General features: G+C 46.7%; 1 protein-coding gene across 3 annotated transcripts in view; it reads left to right on the top strand.

Moving 5' to 3' along the window:
• Positions 1-12,768, top strand: part of LOC148050110 (uncharacterized) — a 187,480-nt gene that overhangs the window by 117,678 nt on the left and 57,034 nt on the right. For 2 of the 3 annotated variants that reach the window (XM_087744177.1, XM_087744176.1), the window contains exon 1: positions 11,907-11,989. The exons of the other annotated variant lie outside the window; for it this stretch is intronic. In XM_087744177.1, coding sequence (XP_087600303.1) covers positions 11,913-11,989 — 77 coding nt within the window. In that variant the 5' untranslated portion in view covers positions 11,907-11,912. Of the gene's footprint in view, positions 1-11,906; positions 11,990-12,768 lie in introns of those variants that run through there. 3 annotated transcript variants of the gene reach the window in all.

Raw genomic sequence — 12,768 nt, 5'->3', positions numbered from 1 at the left:
ACACCTCTTCCCTGTACTCCCAGCATCTACTGAATGTCTAAATTAAATAATTGTCCTGATTTAGACATAAAGAAATTCTCAGCTGTCTGAGGCCCCAGCTGGGCATCAGGATTCCTGGGAAGGGATGAAAACTCCTGCAGCCACAGCATACAAAGCACTGATTTGGGAGTAAGCTCTCCCCGAGAGTTTCAGTATGCTGATTAACTTTGAACCAGCCAGCTCTGTGCCAGATCAAGCCTGTCTGCCCTGCTCTCATTTAGTGCTGTAATTCTGTGACCAAGTAATTTCCTGCTCTGGCATTTAAATAAATCACTTGTGTCTCCACAAGCAAAGATGATACACATGTGCAGAGCTCTGGCCCTTCCCTGCCACCACAGTCCCCAGCACGAACACAGCACCCCCATCTTGTCTTAAGTTTTATCAGGACCCATCTTCCTGAGTGCCACCCATGATGTGCTGTCGGTGCTGGGTCAGGATTAGTCCCTCAGACGTAAGCTAACCGCTGGCAGAAGGCACTGCAGTTCTTCCTGCTTTCTCTGGGCTTCCACAGTGGCCAGTGACCGAAGGGAGGCAGGTGTGCTGCAGCTGGAAGCTCTTTAGATTAGAGTGTGCGTATGGAAGGATGATGTACAGGAGAGCTGGGAGATAAGGACAAAGCAAAATGGAGTAATTAGCAGGAGGAAAGGGAGAGGTATCAGGCTCTGCTCAGAGCTGAGCTCTACCTTAAGGAGTTGAGAAAGACTGTGCATGAATGTCATGGAGGTGGCTGGCGAGCAGTGTAGACAGACAACCACTGTATGGGCTCTGCAGTATGTCCAGACAAACCAGTCTCCATCAGGAGCTGGAAGACTGACTATGGGATGAGGCTGAAATGCCTGAGATTTTGGAAATTTCCAACCGATGCTTTGGCTTTCTGTTACTCGTGGATGAGGACTGTGGCATGAAGTACTGCTTCAGTACAAAACCAGCTAGTTTCCATGACACTTAATGTAGGATAGAGTATATTCCTTCAGGTCCTCATGAACTATATATTAAGCAGCTTCTGGATCCATTGAGCACATGGTCCATCTAGCTGTTTACTGGCATCTGCCAATTCAAGATCTCCAGGCTCCTGGGGAAATGGAGGGATGCCTGGGGCAGGCGGAGAGTAATTCTGCAATGGTGAGATTCACAAGGGTTTGCTCTTCCAGGTATGGCCTAGGTCTGACATTTCACCAAGTTGCTGAGTTGAACGTTGATTGCACCACAGGAGAAAAGGGAGTGCCCTTTGCCTCCAGGTCCTTGCTTTACAGAGTGTTGGGGAAAAGCAGAAAGAATGGTTATGCATCAAAAATCTCTTTGTGTGAGGTATCTGCTGGAGCTACAACAGGTGGATCTTCACTGCAGCTTTCCTGAAAGCAAGGAAGGTAGAGCTCTTTGCACCCAGGGAACAGGTCCATGGGCGGCCCTGTGCAGGAGGACTTCCCACGCGTAGTGCTTGAGATCTTGTACGAGTCGGGACATGAAGAGTATTAGGTGGGACTGACACATTGCTTGATACACACATTTGCGGAATCTTACCAAGGACCTAGCAGCAGAGTCCTGATCTCTTGCATTATGGTTTGTCAGGCTGCTCCTTAGGGGCAGGGGAGACCCCCCAAAGTCACACTACTTCTTGCAGATTCAGGCTGGCAGTGGTGCACAGCCTCGCTGCTGTGCTTCCCCACCAGCCACCCTCCACCCTGGCTGCAGCTGGTCACGATGCTTTCATAGAGGCAGTGCTCTCCACACATGCTGTTGATTACTTTCAGAGCTAGAAATTTGCCTGGAAAAAAAATAGGGAAATTTCTGAAGGTATTGATGGCTTTGCTCTGGTTCTGCTTATCGAACAACACTGCAAGTGAAGTCTAGAGAGAGAGGCAATGTCTTTTTTAGACTAACTAGCTGACTTGGAAAAAGTGTTTTCAGGACCTGAAGCCATACCATGTGTCTGAATGCTTCTCTGCTTTTTCCCATGCTCTGATTTGGAAAAGCATCTCAGTCTCCAAACCTCACCTCAGTACTGTCACTTTGCCTTCCCATATAGGCCAAGTGTGGCGTCCTTTGGGTGTTTGCAAATGCCTGCTTTGAGCATAGCACAAATAGATTGCAGAAAGTGTTTAATTTCAAATACTTCTTTGGGAGAAGTAAGTATTTTAAAGGGTTTAAAGTACTTACATTTTAAGTATTTTTTACAACTTATAACAAAAGAGCTTAGCGATGACTGTATGAGCTGCAGGAACACCACCGCTCACACCTCCAGATGAAGAGCCATGGGAGCAGTGTCAGCCTGAGCAACAGTGTAACTCACAGACCGACCACAGTGTGCCCAGGCAGCCACACTTGCTATGGACACCAGTGTTAAATATTTGGAAATGTCAGGTCTACTTTGTGTTTCTGCCAAGCAAACAAGCAGCCGCACTGCAAAAGGGCTGGTACACTTCACTCGCAACGTCCCGCTGGTGGCACCACAGGCGGGCGATGGCTCTGGCTGGCAGGGCAGGCAGCGCAGGCAGGGAGGGCAGGGCAGGCAAGAAGGGCAGGGCAGGGCAGCATCCGCCCATGGTGCTCCCTGCGAGGGAGGGACTGCCCACGGGGTCCTCTCCGCTCTCCATCGTAGGTCAAAGCTCGCAACACGTGTAAGAGCGTGGGCTGGAGGCTTTCACCCAATCCTTCCTGCTCAGATACGTGTCTGTACAACAGTTGCTGAGCTGGAGCCTTGGCTCCTACCCTGACCCTTGTGCCTTCTCGTTGCAGAGAGATGATGTTCAGGTGTTTAGGCTGACTGGGTGTTTTTAGGATTTACTACCTACTTCCCCTAGAAATGTTGTCCTAAATAATCACAGGTTACCTGAAATTCTCTTACCATCCCTCCAAAATAAACTTTGGGAGCTACATCTTTACCAATCTGTAAACAACCATCAGGAGAAGCCCAGAGACGCTGAGTCTGCCTGCAGCACCCGAAGGATCTTGTGTCCCTTTCTCTCCAGCATCGGCACCCGCTGACCTGGCTCCCTAGCACCTACAGGAACACGCAGGGCTATGTGGATTCCCAGGTGGCAAGTGCGCACTTGAGTGAATAAACCCATTGTGCAAGGCAGGTCATGGAGATCATTAGCTACAACCCAAATATGTATAAATCCATAATTTCTTCAAGTCTTGCTAAGTATCTTCAGTCTTACAGGGTGTTGTGCTGGTCTTCTTTAATAAACAGAAGCAAAAACCTCAATTCAGCTGCTCAGTTGTGGCAGATGTGGGAACTCTCACGGGTTACCTGTAGGTTACTATAGATAATCTCAGAGTGTCATGTCATTAGTATGTGGCACTTGGCAGGGACCATCATGAGTGGTGGGTGAAGAAGGGAAAAGAGGGCAATATCTGCTTTAATATTTGCTGTCTCTACATTTGAAATACCTAGAGTAATGTCAGGCAGCTTCACCCATCCCACAGCAGCATGGGCAGGCCTGGGTTGAGGAGAAATGGCAAGGAGATGGGTTGGTGCACACACCCTGGGGAGAAGTTGATGTATTTCCCAGATCAGAACTGGCCCTATTTGTTACTACTGAAGCCAAAAGAGCTCAGGTTTGCAGTGATTGCATTAGGAAGGGGTTGGTGAGGGAACTGCTCCTCACCATCATCCCGGTACAAATGCCACTACAACATTTATTGATTCTTTCACAGTCGCGGCTGTCACCTTACGCACCCACAGCATTTATTACTCTTCCATGGAAAGATTTTCTGCCATTTCTCACCATTATCAACTTCATGTCATTAATGCTAATATCTCCCTGTAATGTCAAGGGATAGGAGAATTCTGCAGGGCTCTCTTGGGAACCTCTGCAGAGACCTTTGTGCCCCTGTCGGGACAGGCAGAGCCACGCCACCTGGGGAGGACGAGGGGCATTTTGGGATTGCTGCAGGGAGAACCAAGGCTGTGGTCAATGCCCGGTTGCTCTCACTGGGTAGATTCAAGGTGTGTGTTAGATGATGTAGGGGAAATGGTTGCTGCAGCAAGTGGGTGTGAATTCCCAGGCTCCAGCCCTGCAGTGGCACCCTCAGTTTTCCCAGCTTTCAGCTCTCAGCTGCCTGTATTAACTCTGTTTCTAACCTAGCCCATGCTGCAGAGGCTATCGGTGTGAAAAATAATTCCCAAAATAAACACAAAAGGGAAAATTTTGTCTCTCCATTGCTGTAATTTGCAGGCAAAAAAAAAATCCAGGAATTGTTGATGGGTGTTATTTAGGCCAAATTGATTCACCCAGCTTGTATGCTCCTTTCCGCAACGTATTTGCAATCAAAAGTCCATACATAATTAATCAAACACACATGAAAATCCGCAGGACAATGAAGACTTCTGCAAAACGCCTCCCCCGGTGCTGACAGAGTGGTTACTCCAGAGCCAGGTTTCTAAATCGGCTGTAAGAAGGCATCACCAAATGCCTGGGCTCATCTGGCCGGCGTGCCGGCGGGAGCCGTGCCGGCACAACTGGGGTGGTGCACAGGGACCTCCTGCCCGCACACCCTGCCTCTGTCCCGGGGCGTGCCAGCCTTCCTCAGCAGTCTTTCATGGGGCCATTGAGAAACAGAGCCGGGAAAGATGGGGCAAAACCGCATCATTCCAAATAAGACAACCAAAGTGTATTTTTAGAGCAACAAGTTATATGGGTTTAATAACGTGCTTCAGCTGAATGTGTGGCTCCACCTCGGGAGGAGGAGAAAGCCCACGCTCATCTTTCAGGTTTATTCCTCTCATGTCCCACATGCACAAGGATGGCTTATGACTGGGTTTCAGGACAACGTCTCCTCTCCCGAGAACACAAACAGTTAAGCATGGCGGTGTAATGGCAACATAAAATTGTTTCTGCAGCCTGTGTAGACGCAGTGACAATGGATATTATTCACTGTCAGCCACATCCCTGAGAGCACTTTATTAAATTGCCTCTAAGACTCAGGAGTGGGGTTAATTATTTAGGTACCTTAATTTTCAATACATCTCTGTCTTCTGCCTGCAGTACTAGAAATCTAAAACTCTAGTTCAAGAGACAGAAACACAAGAAACCATGATCAGTATTTATTTAAGTGCAATCACTGCCACGTGAAGGAGGTGTGATTTACAATGATTTTCGATGCCTAGAATGCAAAAATGAATATTTAAACAACACCGATAAGTTCTCCTGGATGTACAAGACCCCAGATTCTCACCAGTTGCTTTCATCCCTGTTAGTTAAATGCTAATACACATCCCAGTTGATGCATTTAATTTTGCTCTGTGCTGTCATCGCTGCGCAGCAGCAGCACATGCAGGGTGGAATTCCGCTCGGGCTGGTCTGTGCCAGGGCTAACCCAGGCTGTGATGGTGGCAGGGGCAGGGGGCTGAGGGGCGCCAGCAGCTGCAGTGGATAGGAGATAGCTGATAAATGGGGATCATTACCAAGACGGCAGGTCATGAATGCTGGCCGTGAAACGGGTGGTGGAGGTATGCTGCTCGTTAATCCCGCAGTGACACCAGTTAATGGGGTGATTGTCTTGTGCGTGTCATTATTGAGCCCAGAGGTGCTGGGCTAAGTATTAATATGCTCTCCAGGGAGGCTGGGGGTGCCTGGCTCGCAGGCCAGGGCTGGGTCGCCCATGGGTGCCGGCAGGAGGGATGTGCTGGCTGGCAGACATGGGCTGGCAGGAGCGGGCAGTGCTGTGGGTCTGGCTTGTGGCACCCAGCCTGCCCAGGGCAGCGCCCGGGGGCTTGGCCTCCTGCCCGCCTCCGAGCATCGCCAGCCAGCGGGGTCTGTGCCCTTCCTTTGGGGCATCGCTTCTGCCTCCCGTGTCCCTGTGCAGCCCCCGGCCCCCAGTTAGACTGTGCTCCGTTGTGAAGCAAACAAGCCATTGCTGGAACAGCTGCTGTTGTCCGAAGGATTCGCAAGCGCTTGGAAGGTTTTGGAGTGCATGTGGCCGGGGGCGCGTGCCCCCGCTTGGCACCTGGCACACATGAGTAGGACATCCCTCCCGCCTGTCCAGCGGCTCTCCAAATGTGGCCGTGGCTCTTGGGCAGTCCCTGGGCAGCACCTTCACTGCCTTCCTGCTGGCTTTCGGCTGGGTATTTAGCTAAAAAAAAAAAAAAAAGTCTACGCTCACCTGGTCCTTCGCTAAGCAGTTGTAATCTGGGGTTCATGAATGTAAGGAGCAGCATTTTAGTACAGACATAAACTCTGGCAAAGTGACAAGAATGATTTTCTATTTTCATTTATTTAATAAATAATCACAGCAATGGAAGAATCTGCGTGACTCAGTCTACCAGCATGAGTTAAAACACTCAGTTACACCAATGGGGGAAGTTTAAATATTTACTTATTCTTTAGGGGATTATAAATTAACCCTAAGGACCTCCATAAACCATAGTCAAGACATTGACAAAAAACTTGAATGCAGATCTTAATTAACCTAGGGAAAACAGAGCAGAAGCCCCAAGAGACGTTGGATAGGGGAGAGCCCCAAGGGCCATGCTTGCTTGTCAGCTGTGTAGAAATAGGCACACCCAGCTGTAAATAATTCAGATTTAGTGAAAGTGTGTTGTGGGGATAATTAAAACCCACTGTACCTGACACATTTCATGATGGTCCCTGAAGTGGGAGCCTTCGCTGTTGCCATATAAATCAGGTGCTTTTTGGGCTCATTAACATTTCACGATTCAGAGATAAGTCCTTCCCCTTGGTGGGATGCGCGCTGTGAATGTGCTTTTGCTGCTGCCGCAGGCAGGGGGATGCTCTAACGCCAACTGTTACTTCATTAACTTTCATCTAGGAAAGTGCTTACTTGTAAACAGATTCGTGATCTCCATGAAGTTGCCTTTTCTCTTCCCAAAGGAAAAATAGGAATTGAAACTTGCTTACCCAATATATTCATTGCTGTTCTCTAAGGAATTAAATTAGCGCTGTCAGAGTGTAATAAATTAACGAGACAGAGCTTTGATAAGAAAACAGCAGTACGGGGAGGTGCAGTTCCCAGCGGGAAGAATGTGGAAGGGTGGTTTGCATTTTGACCAGACCTCTGAAAGTGCTCATTTTTTTGTGGTCTGGAGGAGCGTTATTATCAAAATGATCTGCTTGCTAGGATTTCCCTTCCCTATAATTCCCTCCAAACAGGCACATTTCTCCAAGGCAGAAAAAAGGGCCATTTGCTGAGATCCCTCCGGAGCTCTTTGGGAGGCACTCAACACCCTTCTACCCTGAGTGTGCTCTGCTTTACAGGTAGCAGCTGATGGGTTTATTTCAGGAGAAAAGCAAAATTCTGCATAAGAAAACGTTGCCCCACTTGGCCCTCGTTTTGCTTTGGACTGATGCTGAAGTCCCTCTTTGATTTGGATTTATTTTCTTGAATTATATTAATATAGCAAGGCTGTTTTGAAAATCACCTTCTCTCTACAGATTATCTTGTTCTGCAGACACCACTGAGCTGCTGAAATGAAGGCTGCACATCTCCACAGGGCAGGTGAACCTCTCAATAGAAAGGACCGTAAATTGGGCCAGTCCCAGAGGGAAAGCAATTCTAGGGATAAAAGCAGATATGGTAACTATACTTTAATGACCTACTTTTTCCCAGCCTTTACTCGCTGTACAACAACTCGCATGAGCAAGAAAACCCATCCATGTGTCACATTGGCATGAAAGCGCTGTTTAGCCTGAGCCAAAACTGTAAAAGAAACAAAGTAAGTGGCAAAATTAGTGGAGTTGGGGATGAGAAGGAGCATATACGACTTTCCGTGGATTTCTGCAGGCTTTATTGAGGACCGGCTCACAATGCCTGCTCTGGCCTGGGCTGAGCTGCACCTTCTCCTGCCACCCTGCTGCCACTGGGTCCAGGCACGACTGCAAAAGCAATTTGAGGGGAAATTTACATTTTGCGAGCTGTTTTTCTTTTTGTCTTTTTCATTTGTTTGCTTCGGGTTTAGGCATCAGCAGACAGAGCCCTTTTGTGTTCCCTGTGGGCCACCCCAACAAAAGCCCACCCCCCCTCCAGATCTGTAGTACGAAGCCTAAGTGAGAACTGTTAATTTTATTTGAGCTACGTCACTTTGGTGGTGACAAAATCTCTAATTAAAGCGAGTGTTTGCCTGGCACAGGGCAAGGGCAGTCTTGGCAGGTAAACAGCAGCTTATGGGGCCCGAGCTTCAGAAGGCCTTCTTGTCACTTACAGGTTGGGGAAAATTGTGGTTCTTTCCCCGTTGAGTACTGAAAAGGGTTTATTTCCACACGGGACACATTTCAGGCCAGGTCCCACCTCCTGGGTGAGCTGTGCCTGCCAGGAGCCCATGGGCAGTGGCTCTGCTCCCAGGAGCATCCCGGCTGCACGGCCACCTCCTCCCAACGGCTGAATTGCCATGGAAGTGTAGCGCAGGCAGTAGACTGAGGCTGGTAGGAAGAGGCAGAGGTATTGATTTTCCTTTACTGGGTAGATGAAATTTCAGCTGAAGAAGAATATGTGTTCTGTGGTATCTGAGCACAGACAGTCTTCAGACTGAATAAAAATGGTACCAAATATTTTCCTTTAAACTTGCATCCATTCTTCCTGCTCACTGTAGCCCAAGCCAAGTTCAGAAGACGACCTCAATATGAGATGATAGTTGCAGCTTTATCCAGGTTCACGCCTTGTCTTCAGAGGGCACTGGGTTCTCACCTGTCATGGCATCTGGCTCAGCAGCCTGTTTGCTTTACTTCCAACTCTTGTGAATCAAATATTTGCAGGATTTGCACAGCTCTTCTCATGTTTAAAGTCAAAGGAAATACATTTCCTTTTTCTCTACTCTTTAACAACCTCAATAAATGGAGTTAAAACCAGATAATTACATATGGCTTTAGCAAGTGAAGTATGGTCATGTGCAATTAGAGTCTTTGCAATGCTGCTGCCGTGGCTCTTCTAAACTCTTGTTAATGACTTGGCTGGTTGATTCACTCTTCTGCACAATGTTTTGGTAAGAGACAGTAGAAATGGATATCTATCCAGTTACCTCTCACCGTGTCTTTCACACTCCTGCTTCAAAGTAGCATTGAAGACTCACCCATCAAGAAACCCAAAAGCAACTGAACATTGGAAGGGGACAGAAAGCAACAGCTGGAGGCAACTTAGAGGCAAAAAAACCAACAAGCTTTCCCCTCCTCTTATAAAAGATGGAACAAATATTTATTTGCACTGTGACTACTATCCTTTCCCCTACACTGGTTGTTACAAGCCATTGCTTTACTTTCAGTTATCAAGTGGGTATCACTTACTGACAATCAGCTCATGCTAGATTGGTTTTATGCCTCATCTCTGCTCACTGCAGAGTAAGTTACATGGCATAGTGCCATGGCTTGTGTGTCACCAGTTGTTTCCCCCCCGCAAAGCTCAACCTGTGCCAGCGCCATGCAAGGCACTGGCCGGAGCAGCCGGTGTGCTGGCGTGGGGTTCAGGTGCCGTATCATCTGCCTCCCCGGGGCTGCCCTGAGCTGGGCTGTTGGAGGAGTGCATTCTGCTGATGCCCTCTCTGAGCAAGTGTCTGTCCTGGGTGAGCTGTTGCCTGGGACAGTGACAAGAAAAAAAGAGTCGGTGCAGCAAACCCTCTACCCACCGACTCACTTACTTACTGTCAAGACAGTTGGTTCTGCAGGAGAAATCAAACAGCATTTGGTGGCAAAATTTCAGATGCAAGCATTATTAGGGAAGGAAACTCACAGCATTTCATTTAACACCTGTCTGTTAAATAGAAGTTGCAGTTTGGTGCATGTTACCCTGCCCAGGGTAGGCCTCTGCAACCATATTCCCCAGCTTTGCTCCAGGCAGCCCAAGTGGCAGCTAGGAATTATGATGTCCTTTACCGACTCTCTTTGCAAGTGCTACAGAAGCTTTTCAAGTAGGAAAATGTGGAGTTAAAGAGACGGAGGCAACAGAGGTGTTAGTGCCTTGGAGCAGGAGGAGGAGGGAGGCAGCCCGGCAGGGTGCTGGCTGCAGCAGCGCAGGAGCTGGGCAGCACTCACCCCTGAAGCAAAAGGCAAATCTAAGGCTAGATCTGCACCTGTGCATGCTAGCCTTGGCTTAAAGCAGTGCCGTGGCCAGGTTGTAAGCTATTCTGGCAGCTAGGACAGCAACCAGGTAAAACCAAGGCTAAGGGTGCAATGAAGACATGTCCTTATCTTCACCGATCATTTCTCCTTTTCAATTGTTTTCATTCCCGTGTGCTGTATCATGACATACCTGACCGGGCCTGTGCTGTTTTCTCAACAGACTCATGAAATACGTGTTCTGTGGAAACAGGCTAGATGGTGAGAAAGAAAGAGCCAATAAGAATTATTGTGAGGTCTTCTTGCTGGCAGATCTATTGCTAGAAGGAGCCTGCAGACTGCTCTGACAGCAGAAGGCAGTGGAAACAAATTACTGAATTGGTCTAGACTAACATTTACCCCCTTCTGCCTCTCCTGAATCCCCATCCTTATCAGCACCCTTCCTGCTGAAGTCAGTAGCAGCAGGGAGAGGTCGGTATTAACTAACAGCTGAATGGTGAAGAGTGTTGGTATACCTGATGCTGGGGTCCTAATTTCCAAAAAGCAGTCTGCATCTGCAATTGAGGTTATCAGGACAGCTGGCAGCTTTCAAACTCTGAAAAATCCAGCCCTGCTAGTAATGTGTTTGTTGTTCAATCTCAAAAAAAAAAAAAAAAACCAACCCAAAAAACCCCACGCACACCTCACTGTGTGTGTCTGAGGTCACAGGCTTTAGCTCCTTGCACTCTCAGGAGAGTTTTATTGTTGTCAGGTGCAAGCAGATACTCATTAATTGAGCAATTTCTCCTGACCTTGATGGAAACCATCACTAACAGTCAAATAAATAGATTAGTATCATAATTTTTCAAGGGTAGGCTTAGAAATTAATTGCATTTATCTGATTTTGGCTGTTTTGCCATGGCAGTGCTTTAGATTTTTTTCACGTTTTCTTTCCGATTTGCACAGATGCATATATCATGCTGAGGACAATGCTACACCTAATTTACTTCAGCAAATGAGACCAATTAAAAATAACTCAGTAAAAATGATACTGAATCTTCAATTACTTGGGGAAGATGAGGAGCAGGGCATTCTGTAATTGACGTGTTCATCTTCTCGTCCTCTAAAACTCCGGTATGAACATTAGCTGGGGTAGTTCACTAGCTGGTTGCCATTAGTACCGACTACTATTTCTACTGTGTGACCAATATAAATCACATATTACTGTTTTAGTTTTCTGGTTGGATGAAGGCTATTATCTTTATCTATGGGAGAGGTGGAAGATGGGGCATTTTTTTTCATCAGGACTGCTGTTTTCTTCCAAGTCTGATGTATATGGTGTATTCTGACACCTGCTGACACTGGCATACGTAGCTCTAGTATGGTTATTATGATAAAGAAAAAACTAGTCAATATAAATGAAGCATTGTGCTTTCACTTCAGGACTGGGAATTGCAGATGCACTGCACATTACACCTGTTTTGCATGATTTGTAGGTAATATCATATTTCAATAAGTAGCAAAAATAAAATGCCATGAAAATGATCAAAACTCCTGCCTTTTGCAAATACCTGCCTCTAAAATAAGATGCTGCCAAACTTGCTGTGGTGAATTCGTTTCTACCAGAGAAATGAGCAGCTCTCGTGTCACTAATTACAAGGATTTTACAGAGAATGCACATCTCTAATTAAGGCCGTATTACACATGCTACTCATTCACAGCTAAACTCATTTTGATGAATAGTGAACAGCTGTTGCTGATCATGCCAAGATATGGATCTTCTTCCTTTTAATTTTGAGAGGCAGCCTCAGTTGAGCTTTTGAAAAGCGTCAAAGTTAAGATGGAAAATTCCCATCGGTGCTGTGGAAGTTTCTAGAGAGATACACGATGCCTAGCCTGTGTGTCAGTGCAGTGATGGAGGGGAGAGCTGGGCTGGGCTGGGCTGCAGTCCTGCTCCGTTGCAGGTGAGTGGGGGCTTTTGGAGTGATCTGGTGTAGCTGGTATGTTTTATCAGTCAAAGCCTGCTGTTGGCTGAGCAGTAACCTGTGTTTTCCCAGGGCTAGTGGAAGAGTTGGCTCTTTTTGGGTACCTCTTACACAAAGGTGTTGATGAATCTGTGTCTCAGTTGAGGGGGCAGATTTCTGTCTTATTGAAGACTCTGTGTTTGAAGGTGATCCACTGGAAAACTGCTAGCCAGGTTTGGTTTTGAATGCCTCCTTTCCTAAGATGGTATGTGGCCAGCTGGTCAGCATCGTTGCTTTTTTTATTCTACCATTTTTCTTTCATGCTTCGCCTGCCCTTTGAGAGATGTGAAGAAGTTTAATTGATGAGTGGTTCTAAAGTGCTTTAAAGTCCTTGGATGAAAGGCATTATATGTGTGTGATGTTCTACAGTTGCTTGTTTGGATGGGCATATTTACATCTTCTTTTTCTGTTACTAAATCCATGTCCCTTTGTTCACTTCTGAGGCACTATTTCAAACTTTGCATAAAAATGAAAAAAATTGCTTTCATATTTAAGGCATAACAAGATCATGTAATTAGAAATGAGCTTTTGTCATGATATGTGAACATTGTCAGTACAAACTCCAAGGAGAACTCTTTTCTCTCTTTTCTCATAGCAGCCAATGTAATCTTAAGGCCACTCTATGTATTTGCTTCCTTTGATCAATAATTTAGGGTAATCATTTTGTTTTGTAAAACTTCTAAAGTCCATATATATTGCATAAAATGCAGAACAGCAAA

Source organism: Nipponia nippon, unplaced genomic scaffold (assembly GCF_047370975.1).
Source record: "Nipponia nippon isolate SJK-2023a ecotype South Korea unplaced genomic scaffold, ASM4737097v1 scaffold_9, whole genome shotgun sequence".
Classification (NCBI taxonomy): domain Eukaryota; kingdom Metazoa; phylum Chordata; class Aves; order Pelecaniformes; family Threskiornithidae; genus Nipponia; species Nipponia nippon.
This window is presented reverse-complemented; position numbering and strand designations above follow the sequence as displayed.